The following is a 13,512-nucleotide window of genomic DNA, read 5'->3' as shown; positions in this document are numbered from 1 at the left end:
CAAGCTCAAGGCTCTCACATCCGACCCTCTGTATACCATTTTCTACAAAGATAAGGTGCAACTGTGACCCCACCTGGTGTTCCTTCCGAGGCTGGTCTTGAGTTTCCATGCCAATCAAGACATATTCCTTCAGGTCTTTTTCCTGAAACCCCATGCCAATAGCCACGAGCAGGGGCTCCATTTCCTGGATGTGCGCCATGCATTGGCTTTTTACAATGAACAAACTAAGCCATTCCGTAAGTCGAACCAGCTGTTTGTTCCTGTGGCAGACAGGATGAAAGGCCTCCCAGTGTCCACACAAAGGATATCGTCGTGGATCACATCCTGTATCCGAGTTTGCTACTACCTCACTAAGGTCCCTGCCCCCACTCTGACTGCACACTCCACTAGAGCTCAGGTTTCTTTGGTGGCCTTCCTGGCCCAGGTACCAATCCAGGAGATATGTAGACCACCTACGCGGTCTTTGGTCCACACCTTCACTTCATATTAAGCCAGTACTCCAGGGATGATGCAGTGTTAGGCAGGGCTGAGCTTCAATCAGCGATTCCATAAACTCCGATCCCACCTCCTGGTAAGGCTTGGGAGTCACCTAATTGGAATCGATATGAGCAAGCACTCGAAGAAAAACGGTTACTCACCTTCTCTTAAATCTTGTTCTTCGAGACGTGTTGCTCATATCCAGTCCAAACCCACCCGCCTTCCCTTCTGTCGGAGTATCCGGCAAGAAGGAACTGGAGAGGCGGCGGGTCGTCAGGGCCCTATATGCAGCGCCCTGAGGGCGCAACTCCAGGGGGCTTCAGAGCTGACCCATGCTGCTAGGGGAAAACCCTTCCAGCGAACCGTGTGCACAGCGTGTGCACACCTAATTGGAATGGATATGAGCACATCTCAGAGAACAATAGTTACAAGAAGGTGAGTAACCTTTTTTTTTTTTTTTTTAAGTTTACACTTGGTCCTTCCAACCCGTTCCACCCCCGCCAATCAAATTATTCGTTTTAAGTTGCCCTACGTTGAAAAATTCACTTAGACACAACTTTCTCTACCATCAGTTCCTAATAAAATCAATTCAGAGTCTATGCTACATTGTATACGCTTCATTTATTAAATTACATTACTTTCATTTTCCTTCCCTATACCATGCGGTCTAAGTACATGCACAGTGATTTCCTGTCTCACATGGGGGAATTGGATAGAGGCGTCCTCTCTAGCTGGTCATAACCTCTCAGAAGTCTCTTCACTTCCCACACATTGGTGAGGCTCTCTCCCTTGCTCTCAGATGTGGAAAACACAGAAGCACCTATGATACAAGACAGATATCTCAGAAGCCCAGGCCTTGTCATGAGATATATTAAGCTTTCATTCTTCCAAATGCTCCGTAGTCATTCTGCAGCTACTCAGGTTATAGTTAAACAGTTCTTTCTCCTATCCATGTGTGACGTTGCACTCTATATGATTTTAGGAAAATATGCTAATGAGTGTGAATATAATGTAATTAGAATGTGCTTCATGCAAAAGGCCTCTTGTAAGGTATCATTACAAAACTTATAACCTACTGCAGTGGTCCCCAACCTTTCTGCGGGAATAGCACAATACTATTCCCAGACACCCCGCCACTGAAATGCTGCCGAGAAGTGGCAGCAGAAGGAAGCGTCACCGCTGCAATGCCACTGAGAAACAGCAGTGCTTCTCAGTGGCATTTCAGCGGGCGGTTCTCCACTGGCTGCGCTCGGCGGCGGCATTTCGGTGGCATGGTGTCCTGCGGGCGCACACAACTGGCCCAGTGGGCGCTATGTTGGAGAGCCCCTGATCTACTGAGTGTGGTCATCCTATTTGTATGTATGTATCATTCTTGTATCTGAAACTAGAAATATGAAATCTGAGGGCCTATTGTAATTATGCAAAGTGTGGGCCATTAATGGTGGTTTGGAATTTTGATGGCTCCCATCAGCCAGGACAATTGACTGAGGATGGGAATTCATAAGGTGGGAATTCTTTGTCACTCTCTTGGTTTCCATTTAAAAGGAGGGGTGGAAACCAAGAGAGGGACAAAGAATTCCCGCCTTATGCAAAAGATATATAAGGGGGTGGAACAGAACAAAGGGGGCTGCAGTCATGAGAAGTCCCCTAGCTTCCATTTGAGCTGGAACAAGGGCTGTACCAGGGGAAAGGATTGTGCCCAGACTAGGAAGGCATCCAGTCTGTGAAAGGAACTTATTGAAAGATCTCTGAGGGTGAAATTTTTATCTGTATTCAGTTTTATTACTGTATTAGGCTTAGACTTGCGTGTTCCATTTTATTTTGCTTGGTAATTCACTTTGTTCTGTCTGTTACTACTTGGAATCACTTAAATCCTACTTTCTGTATTTAATAAAATCACTTTTTACTTATTATTTAACCCAGAGTATGTATTAATACCTGGGGGGACAAACAGCTGTGCATCTCTCTCTATCAGTGTTATAGAGGGCGAACAATTTAAAGCTTATACAGAATAAACTCATATACAGGGCAAAACGGATTTATTTGGGGTTTGGACCCCATTGGGAGTTGGGCATCTGAGCGTTAAAGAAAGGAACGCTTCTTAAGGTTCTTTCAGTTAAGCTTGAAGTTTGTGGGACATGGTTCAGACCTGGGTCTGTGTTTGTGGCCTGCAAGCGTGTCTGGCACAAGGCAGGGCTCTGGAGTCCCAAGCTGGCAGGGAAAGCAGGGGCAGAAGTAGTCTTGGCACCTCAGTTGGCAGCGCCAGGGGGGTTTCTGTGATCCAACCTGTCACACCATGTGTTTAGCAAAAGGCTTGATAAGCCAGAGAAGCAGAAAGTAAGCCAATTCTCCCCGACAACCCTGACACCATATGTGTTTATAGTAGTTTTGGGAGCAAAAGTTCCATTTTTTCATTGCCTAAACCAGAGGTGAATTTCTACATATCCTGGCATCAGGGATGCATGGGTCCATCAATGACCTCTATATAATTTGGGATCCCCAAAGGTTCAAAAGTCATCACTAACCTCCTGTGCATTGCCAAGCTTAATGACCCAGGACAGCAACACCCTCGTAGCCAACAATGTGTACCGCCATGACCAACAAACCTGAAAGTTGATTTACCAACTAGACTGGTTAGTTACTGACTGGTAGCAGCTGGGCATTGCAAGCTTCCCAACGGCAATGACCGCATGCTTCTGCACACTGAGTGGGCCTCATTGGTATTTCACCACTGCAACTCCAGGACGAGCTTTGCACAGTTTTCCAAGAGAGCAGCCTTCCATATCCTGAAGTTCTGCAGTCAAACATCCTAGCTCCGCAGCAGTGTCCTGTCGTACCAGTTAGTGATCATTAGCTGAACCCAGAAGTGGCACTCTACTCTGTGACACCAGCCTAAGAAAATACTTAGAAATAACTGCCCAATTTCATCGTCGGCCTCCTCCAATAGCTGTTTCTGTACAGTATTGTGGTGGTGATCTGTCTGTTTTGGCACAGACCTGAGTGTTTGCCAGTATATCAGGAGCATCCTGTCTGTATGTAGGATGGTCAAGATCATGGTGCTCAGTAGTGCTTCCTCCACGCTGCCTGAGAGCAGTTTATAAAATTTGTTTGAAACCAACAGTTTTGAAAATGGTATTGGCTACGATAAACAGATGAATTTTGCAAAATTATGGAAGGAATCATAGGAGTTTGACCCCACGGCCCAGAATTTCAGAAGGTATCCCATAATCCACCAGGAGAAACAACGTATAATGGTTTGATATTAGCAGCAGAATGTTCTTGGGATACCTGCCCAGAATGCTGTGCACTTTTTAAGGAAAAGCACAGTGTTTTGTGGATGCTATGATTCACACAGGGAAGTCACAGCTTCTTTAGACAAAGCAGTGTGGACTTACTCTTTTGGTTTAATTATACCTGTGTATACTGCAAAAGGTGAGAAAACATGTAGACAGTATTCCAATATGAATGCCTTTTTTTTTTTTTTTTAAGTTTAACTTATGTCGCTTGGGATAAACTTTAAACTCCCTACTGAAAAAAGCCACTCTTGTACCAGAATAAGTGTGTCTCCCGAGTAAACCGTTCCTGTGTAGACAACCCTCAGATTGACGAAAAATCCTTTCCCCTCTTAAATTGCAGTCTTGTAATGTCTGTTTCCCTGATTCTCTATTCATCAGAGTCTTTAGTGTACACAAGAATTGTATTTCTAGGGTCAAGAACCTTCCAAGTCTTTCATTCTATTATACACCCATACAGTAGCAAAAGGCCCATGCCCAATTTTTTGTGTGCTACCAAGTCTTCCATTTACATCATGAAGTCTTTCTTAGCAAGCTAAAAAATGTTAACTTTGCACCTCAACTACCAAATACAGAATACAGCCAAAGTTGGGTGGGTTTTTTTGTTTTTGTTTGTTTTTTAAACAAGTCAAATCTAAAGGGAGACAGCGATGTACAATTAAATGCCACTGGTTTTCTAATGTGAGTTTAGACTGTTCATGGGATTTAAAATTCTAAGTGCTATCAGAGGCAGATTTGAAAGGTAAGTGGAGCAGCAACTGACTTAACCAGCATTAACCTGAGCAAAATTAAGGTAGAGGTCCGCATTCAGCTGGGCTATAACGTGCTACATTATGTAAATGAAAGGAAATAGTTAAAATTTCACTTATTGCCCTAAAACTTGCAATTTTTGTGAATAACGTGACATTGGAATCTATGTGTACTATTTGAAATTATCTTCGTGTTTGTTTTGTGTGTGAGTGTGTGTGAGCTGTCAGCTGGTCTTACTGAACTTTCAGAAATACTCACTAGGCATTTAAAATGCAAAGTTCATCTGGGTTATATATAGTTCGAAAAATTCTGAATTACAGTGTAACTGCTAATACTTCATCATGTTAATTGAAATCCAACAGTGACACACACCACTTCTCAGCACAGATTCAACAGCAGCATTCCATTGTTAGGTCTGGAATTACGAAAATGTCATTGGTTTAACAAAAAACAAAAAATAATTTTTACTATTTTAGTACAAAGTAATGTAGATCATTAAAACTAAACTCCATTATCAATACATTATTTGATCCAGTATCACTATAGTATTAATGGTTTTCCTCATTCTAATAAAGCGCGCCATACAGTCATTAGAGCAAATCAGTGAGGCTGTGATATATTTATGTCAGCTAAAAGGATCACTCTGTTACACATAAAGCATTAGAATGAGCATTTTCAGTGTGAGGAAGATAATTTAACAGCACACTTTTTTCAGAATATTAAATACATGAGCATTAAGATGATTTGGGTAATAACTGCAAAACTTTTCAGTTTCTTGAGTAAAGAAGGAAACCGCTTTAGTTGCTATCCACTTAAGTATGATACTTTTTTATTCTTCTAACCCTTGAAAGTATCCTCAGATTTTAAAGTCACATTGAAGAAGTTGCAGATTAATCTTTTGAAATACCATTATTATGGCTATTCTTAATTTAGAGAAATCAACTTTTTTCTTGTTTGCTTTCCCTAGGAACTGTAGCAAGCTCTCATCAGTCATCAGAATGCAAAGGAATTTAATACAGACTGTGTTTCAGCTGGCACATCGGACATGTTTGGTACCACATCGCACTGGTTTCCTTCAACACTTAAATGGGAAACCAGTCTTGCCTCAGACTGGATGCAAAGTGGTTTTGGCATTGGGCCCTGAAAAACAGTGTCTCCATGCATCTGCTACACTGTATCTCTCAAAGGAAGGAAAGTCATTGGATGTATTTTCATCCCAACCAGAAGGCACTCACCACAAAGAACAAAAGGAAGAAAACCCTTTGAAACCAGCTAGTGATATACCCCAGGGGACCCCTGTAGAATCAAGTTCTTTAGAGCCTGATCCATTACAAGACAAATCAATTAGTCTCTTTCAGAGGTTCAAGAGAACTTTTAAACAGTATGGAAAAGTTATGATTCCAGTGCATCTGTTGACTTCCAGTGTATGGTTTGGATCCTTTTACTACGCAGCCATGAAGTAAGTTACTGATTTGTTACAAGATCATTATTGCTGTTAATCTGAGACAAATATATATAAGACCATCTGCAATATGGATCTTATTATGTGTCAGAAATTACCCAACTTACTCCATCAGCAAAAGGAGACTCCATGTCTTTAGTACTAAAGCCCAAGATTGTTAATGAAAGTCTGTCTATACCAAATACTTTATCTTCATTTGGAAGGAATGTAATTGTCACCAAAATAAAACAATGCACACATCATAGGTGCCGGCTTTCTCCGGGCGCAGGGGTTTCTCCGGGCGCTCAACCCCCTGCTCCACCCCAGGTCTCCCTATATGGTTGCGCTGTCTGCTAAGCCACAAAGCCAGCCATTTCACGTTACCTTTTAAATATAGTTCCCTCCCACCCCCCATCTTTGTGTTCAGAAGCTTTTTGTGAGAGGGACACAAAGCCTTTGAAGAATTCTTTGATCCATTACTATCTTCTTTATCTTCCATCCTCCAGTAGGAACTGGGAACCAAAACTTCCAGTTTCACCACGTGTTTGGTGGTCTAGGTTAGACCCATTAGTAGAAACTTAAGAAAATGTGTCATTTGCTTCTATTCCTCCCAAGAAACTAGTTTTATCACTGAGATTAGTTGTCATCTCTCTCCCCATACTTCTCCAAAACAATGTGGTGGATGAAAATGTATAGTATGGTGACGCTTTGTTTCTGGGGTTTTATTTAAACTAATTCTTTTCTTTTTTGGACCCTCACAAAAGCACTGGGAGTGTCAGGTGTGCATGGAGTATGCAGCACTTACTAATACACTCCAGTCCTTATTTGCAATGCCCGTGCTATTTCAGGTCTGGACATCATTTGAACAGACTGCCAGACATACATACATGTTTGCATATGAGCTCTGGATACCATCAATCATCCTGCTTTTTCTGTTTCTCTTGTTAGTATTTGTACATCTTGTAATAAAACTTATGTATCAACGCTCCACAACATCTACTCTCGTCTAGCCACACTAGATCTAATGTGAAATTGCTGGATCCCAAAGACTTACAATGGTGTGTTTCTGTTTTGGAAACTCACCTTGACTGGAATAAGCAATATTCATGTCAGCTACAAGATCAGTTTAGATTAGAGGGAGGTTTTATTAGTCTGTGACTTTTGTTGAATTTGAGTAATTGTTTATCTCTGGACTGTGCATGTTGCATATTTAATAATAGAAGACATGAAACAATGATAGTTTATGGCTGGAAGGATGGGCCTTTGACATCAGAATGCATTATGACACAAGTGTTTGTTTTAGTTACTCTAACCAGCTGGCATAATTGCCCTTTCTAGGAGCTATAGATCCAAATGTCATTCTAAATTTAGCCCATCTCAGAGTAATAAAGGTCCCAAGCTATTAAAATATTTTGTTTTGGATGGATCTAAGTTGATGCTCACATCCAGACATTTTAGACTGAGTACAGTGTAGCTAGTTTGTCTGAGTCTTTAGTTAGCAGTTAAAACAAACTTTTGACAAATGGACACAGATGAAAACATTTAATTAGAAACTAGTGAGAAGCAGAGCCTCAGTATATCATACTAGAAAAGCAGAACATTCTTGAGGTGAAAAGTAAGTTGGATCATGAATAATAGTTGCATAGGGCTAAATTATTCAAGTCTGAAGTTATTTATCAACAAATTTAAAAGGGGCAGTGTCAACATATTTAGGCCCATCTTAGTTTTCTAATCTGAGTCTTCTAATACTTAGTAGTTAACATTTTAATGTTTAACGCTGAAAAAAGCCACTTTCTTTTATAGAGCAAGAGTTTGGTAACACACTATTTCCAGTACTGTATTTATTCCTTCTGATACTGATAATGCACAGCATAAGGACTAAAACTCTAAAATAGTTTAGAGAAGTTGAAAATTTTGCTGACTACGATAGCATACTACTTATAGAACATCCTGTACAGGTAATCTTAAGGCTTTCAGTGACGCTGGCAAAACTAAATGTTAGAACAATAGTTCTAAATATCGGAGAATCCTTTTCTTGTATAATTAATTGCATATACTCCCATTGGCTGGGAACGGCGAACCGTGGCCATTGGGAGCTGCAGGGGGCCGTGCCTGCAGATAGTCAACGTCAGCAAAATGTCTTGCCCACCACTGGTTTAATGCCTCTGGAGAGGAAATGTGAGGGACTGGAACCAGGATACCTCGTTATGGGGGTAGGCTGCAAATTAATCTTAAAACAAACAAGTATATTGTGTTCTCTGTCTCCATCTCTTAAGGCTTGTCTTCACTGTGGGGTAAGTTGACCTAAGTTACGCTACTCCAGCTACGTGAAAACGTAGCTGGAGTCAACATAGCTTAGGTCGACTTACCCCGGTGTCTTCACTGCACTGTGTCGACGGGAGACGCTCTCTGGTCGACTTCCCTTACTCTTCTTGGAGAGCTGGAGTACCCGAGTCGACTAGAGAGCATTCTGCCATCGATTTAGTAGGTCTTCACTCGACCTGCTAAATTGATCCCTGCTGCATCGATTGTGATGACCGGCACTTAGTGAAGACCAGCACTTAGATTGAAGCTGGTTCTCAGTTCTCATACAAACAGAGCCTTCACAGTTTATATCAATATGACTTTTTGTCTTTGCACCAGTGTATCTACTTACCTCCAAATATACTAAATAGGGACAGAAGCAGTTTGATTAAGCAGTATCTCAAACCATCAGGTCTAATTTATTACTTTCATTTCTTCAAATAATGTAAAAATCTTGTTTGTTTACATGTTATACAAACATACCAGAAAATCTATTTAAAAACGAGCATGTTGCTTAGATTAAGAAATGCTTTGCTGAATGAAACTACCATTTTGAAATATAACTTTTTACCATTAAATCTAATAATGAAGAGAAATGATTTTTTTAGTACAATTTACAAGTTTTAATGATCCTTTCAAACATCATCCCATTTTTATGTATATCTTTTTTTCTTTGATAGAGGAGTGAATGTCGTTCCTTTCCTAGAGTTCATTGGCATACCAGAAAGCATTGTAAGCATTCTGAAAAACTCTCAGAGTGGATATGCATTAACTGCATATGCAATGTATAAGGTAAGTACCATTATAGTTAATTGGTTCTGACGTCGCCCAGTGGTCTAAATAATTCTATTAGATCAGAAAAAATTAGCGCTGTTCTCCCTCTTAATGGTTTAGACTTTTTAAAATGAAAGTTTTAAACCTAAATATTCACATTACTCAGGTTAAAAGGGTCATCATAGTGCTTTTAAGCACCTTTGCATCGCAAGAAAATATTCCTAAACTGGTATTTTTTTGTTGTTGAATGGCTGTTTGGTGTTCCCTAGAAGTGGTGACAATCCAGTGTAATACCTCTGTTTTCCCTGTACGTAACTCACAGAGCCAGAGCATGACAGTTTAAATGCTTTGAGTTCTTCAGGTGACAGTGCAATTTTTTTTTCTACTGAATGTTTTCGTTTAGTACTTATGCTTTCGTCACTGACTTAGTCAAGATTTAATTGTCCAATTGTCCTAATACAGTACTTAAAGATCAGATTATGTAGATCTAAACCCAGAAAAAAATATCCAAAATCTGTTTGTACGGTGCTTTGAACGTGTAAAGCATTGTACAAGAGCTAAGTATTAACATCTTTATTTGTGATACGTTGTCCTTTTGTTGTGCATATATCTGATTGTTTTAATGCGCTTTACTAGTTATGTATCTAACTTTTATCCTGAGTAAAGTGATGATGAAGTAAAGGCACAGACACTTGCCCATTTAAACAGTTTAGTATACTGGTGCCTATAGAAAGTCAATGGATGTATGCATTTAAAATATAAAGATTTTATAAGAAACACAACCTGTTCTTGGATTGGTATATAGTACATATGTGTACTATTGTCCGGAGATTTGGCTGTGCCAAGTATATGTACATTTCTTGCATTGAGTCCAATCCTGCTTCCATTGAAATGGAGGGCAGTAGGATCAAGCCTGATGTAAATTTAAGGGCCATGTTTTAAAAAATACTCATCTCCTATCTAGGTCCATAAATGCAGGTGACATTTTCATAAATGCAGGTGACATTATGAAAATCTGGCCCTGTACCTACTCAGAGTTGACTTATTATTTAACATCAGGTGGTGGAGTCTTGAGGCAAACCACATCCAGGCCCCATTTTGCTAGTCACTTGTGCAGACATATTTAAAAGATAATTCCTGCCCCCAAAGAATTTATAATCTAAAATTGTGTGCTAGTAATCTTTTTCTGAGGATCTTTGCTTTTTGGAAGAGAATATTAATTTGACCAACTTTATCCCTTCCCGTTACATTTCCTGCCCCCTCTGTAGATGCTCACGTTGTGGGGTAACTGCCAAGTTCTCCCAGTATTCTTCATTTTTGGATATTGGGTTAATATTTCCCTGTAAAGTAAATACCCTTTTTAACAAGAGGGTTTCATTTAACCATTAACTAGAGGCTAGATGTCATAGAATCCCAGAAGGTAGTATAGAATGTATAAGTATTAAAGGGGTTTTCTAAACAATTTTTATAAACAGTTGCCACTGGTTTGATAATTCTATTCAGTAAGCAGGAGTCCCTTTTAATTATACATAATCAGGGGCCTGGTTTGATGCAGACTAGGACTGATTCTGCTTTGTTGCTAGAAAACAGTAGAAAATACAGTTTACGTTCAGTACTAACTTATCTTTGCTATTGTAAACTTTATGAAAAATGAATTGGCATTTAATCTTACATCACCTTTAAAATATTTGTTTTGTGCGTTTTCTTGTAATGAAACAGATTCTTTCAGTCCTACTTTGCGTTCTGGGTTATCAGATCATCCTGGTGGCTGCTTGCCATTTGCTTTCTTTTATTTTTGTTTTGTTTAAATGGTATTTAAAATATTTTTAGGAACTTGCTCTTTTGTTACTGGGTGCAGTGACTGTCAATAACAAGATAAATTATGACTTCTTAAGCCCAAACAGAAAACCTATCTGTCTTATTCCACACCAGTGTCTAGCCGTAGTAAAAGTGACTGGCCTTCAAAGCTTCTGTCAAGTCTTATAGCATTGTTTAGTATTTTCCAGTAAGGAGCAATTAACCAAAGTGAGATTATTTTAAAGTGAGAGACAGATTCAGAGAGTATTTATAAGTAGCTAAAGAGCTGCCAAACCTTCAGCTCTCGCTGAATTAGGAATTAGTATTTGTCCTCCCACTTTTATTTCATGATGATATATCATTATGTGGAGATCAGAGCTGGGAACAAAGATTTGGGTAGGAGAAGAAAAGGAGCAATAAAGGATGAGAGATTAGACAGCACAATCCAGAGGGTTCATTTAGACCTTGTTTTCACTATAGCTTTGTCTACACTGGTACTTTTGTCAGTAAAACTTTTCTGTCAGAGAGTGAAAAAACACACCTCTGACCAACAAGTTTCACCAACAAAGTACCGGTATGGACTTTGTTGGGCAAACTGGTTGTGATGTTAAACAGCTGCTGTATTTCATCCCAGAAGTGATACACCTCAGGGGTGCATGCAGTTATGCCTCATTGGTATATCTCTTCAAACCTGTAATACTTGGGATACTTCAAATGAAAGTGTGTGTATGTGAGAGAGAAAGTGCCTTTCTGAAGAATTCCCTTCAGAATGGGTTAATTTATTTCCTTATAACTGGAGCTCCTTTTTTTAAAAGTTGGAGTTGACCAATATAAGCTTTTTACAAAAATGGAGAAATTTTGTAAAGAATATCCAATCCCATTTACACATAATTTTGATACTTTTTTGGTTTCCTTTAAGATTGCAACTCCTGCCAGATACACTGTAACTTTAGGAGGAACATCCATTACTGTCAAGTATCTTCGTAAGCATGGCTACATGTCCACGCCCCCTCCGGTAACGGAATACCTACAGGATAGAATGGAAGAAACAAAAGAGCGTCTCTCAGGGAAAATGGAGGAAACCAGGGACATGATTAGTGAAAAAATGGAAGAAACAAAGGATAGAATAACAGAGAAGATGGAAGAAACAAAGGATAGGATAACAGAAAAAATACAAGAAACCAAAGATAAAGTTTCATTTAAAAAAAGAAAAGAATAAGAAAATGCTCAGCTTTGGTTGTGCAAAACATTATGCAATTTAACCCTTTGGAGCATCTGGATATGGACTTTCTGCTGAGCTTTCATTTGGCTGGGTGGAGAATATCAGTGTTCGCAGGATTAAAGATTTCTGTAAATTCTTTAATGCTAAAGTTCTTTTAAAAAGAAAAAAAAGAGAAAATGAATCGAGTATTAAAAATTCATATGTGCAATGGCAACAGTGGTGGTTAGTTTTTTGTAAGTCGAGATGTTTCTCTAAGATCCATAATATTATTCTGGCCGTCAGCTGGGAACCAGCATTGTGTCAGACTGGTTCCTCCATTCCCTGGGAATACAGATTTCTTTTTGAGAGAAAGGAGTCCTCTCCTTTTCAGTCATATATTATATATGCAGTGATCTCTCTCTAACCACTGCCATTTCAACTCTGAGGCAAACCGTTACCACTGATGCTGCAAGTGAGTGAACTAATGGGCCAGATCCTTAGCTAGCGTAAAATGTCATAGCTACACTGGCTTCAGTTGAGTTAAAACAGCTTACGCAAGTTGGGGATCTGGATCTTTGTTTTAAAAAATGTCTTTAAACTTTCAAAAGCCTTTCAACTGAAAATTATAGTAAGATGAGTTAATTACAGTAGCCATGTATACTTTTGTTTTTATATAAAGTTGAATTACAATTGAGAATGTTATAGGATTGAATAAAATGTACTGACTGTAACTGCATATGGACTAAAGCATAACTGATTCATTTTCATCCAGAATTATGCTGTAATTTACTGAAGGTGTTCCGCTTTGTACTACTTGCAATAATAAAAATGAAAGGGAGATAAGTCTGCACCTACTGATGGCATATAGTGATAATTTTTAAAAATAGAGTGGTGGGCCCAAATGTTGCTCACTTACTTGAGAATTTTCACGGATGTCATTAGGACTGATAACACAAATAAGCAGGAATCTTATCAGACACTTAAAACGAGTTCCCCTACACGCTCTTCTGGTTTCAGATTAACCTAAAATTGCTCATTGGAGTAAGGGTTTATGCACTGTTCCTGATCATCATACCAGGTCTGTTGCTGCAACTGTATAAAGCCTGACTATCGAGGCACCATCATTTCATGACTCATTTGGCCAAAATCTATATCGAAGCAAGAGAGGGGAGTGAATTTTTTCTGTGTGGTGTGGGCTTCTCCATTATTTCTGTTAAAAGTATCACTTTGGAGCAAGAAGATGGCCTCCACTACTTCTTTCACAAAGGTTTGTTTTTTAGGGGGAGAAGAAAAGAGAGCAACGTTGCAGGATTGACTGGGGGTCAAGGAGCAAAGAGCAGCTCTAGTTTAATCCAATGTCAGTTCTCTTTTGCTTTGTTTTATGGTTCTGGTAATATAAGTGTTCTGTAAACAATGCTGTCATGATTTCAATCTGCCAAACACATTCAGCCACGTTCTATGTCTGCTTAAAGTGT

General features: G+C 39.4%; 1 protein-coding gene across 3 annotated transcripts in view; it reads left to right on the top strand.

The window, feature by feature from the left end:
* The window catches only part of FAM210A (family with sequence similarity 210 member A), a 30,683-nt gene extending 17,796 nt beyond the window's left edge, over nt 1–12,887 (top strand). For all 3 annotated transcript variants that reach the window (XM_077810475.1, XM_077810473.1, XM_077810474.1), the window contains 3 exons: nt 5,488–5,979; nt 8,946–9,057; nt 11,756–12,887. In XM_077810475.1, the coding sequence (XP_077666601.1) occupies nt 5,519–5,979; nt 8,946–9,057; nt 11,756–12,055 (873 nt within the window). In that variant the 5' untranslated portion in view covers nt 5,488–5,518 and the 3' untranslated portion in view covers nt 12,056–12,887. The remainder of the gene's footprint in view (nt 1–5,487; nt 5,980–8,945; nt 9,058–11,755) is intronic.
* Nucleotides 12,888–13,512: the final 625 nt, after the last annotated feature.

The sequence above is a fragment of the Eretmochelys imbricata genome, chromosome 2 (genome assembly GCF_965152235.1).
Source record: "Eretmochelys imbricata isolate rEreImb1 chromosome 2, rEreImb1.hap1, whole genome shotgun sequence".
In the NCBI taxonomy this organism is placed as follows: domain Eukaryota; kingdom Metazoa; phylum Chordata; order Testudines; family Cheloniidae; genus Eretmochelys; species Eretmochelys imbricata.
This window is presented reverse-complemented; position numbering and strand designations above follow the sequence as displayed.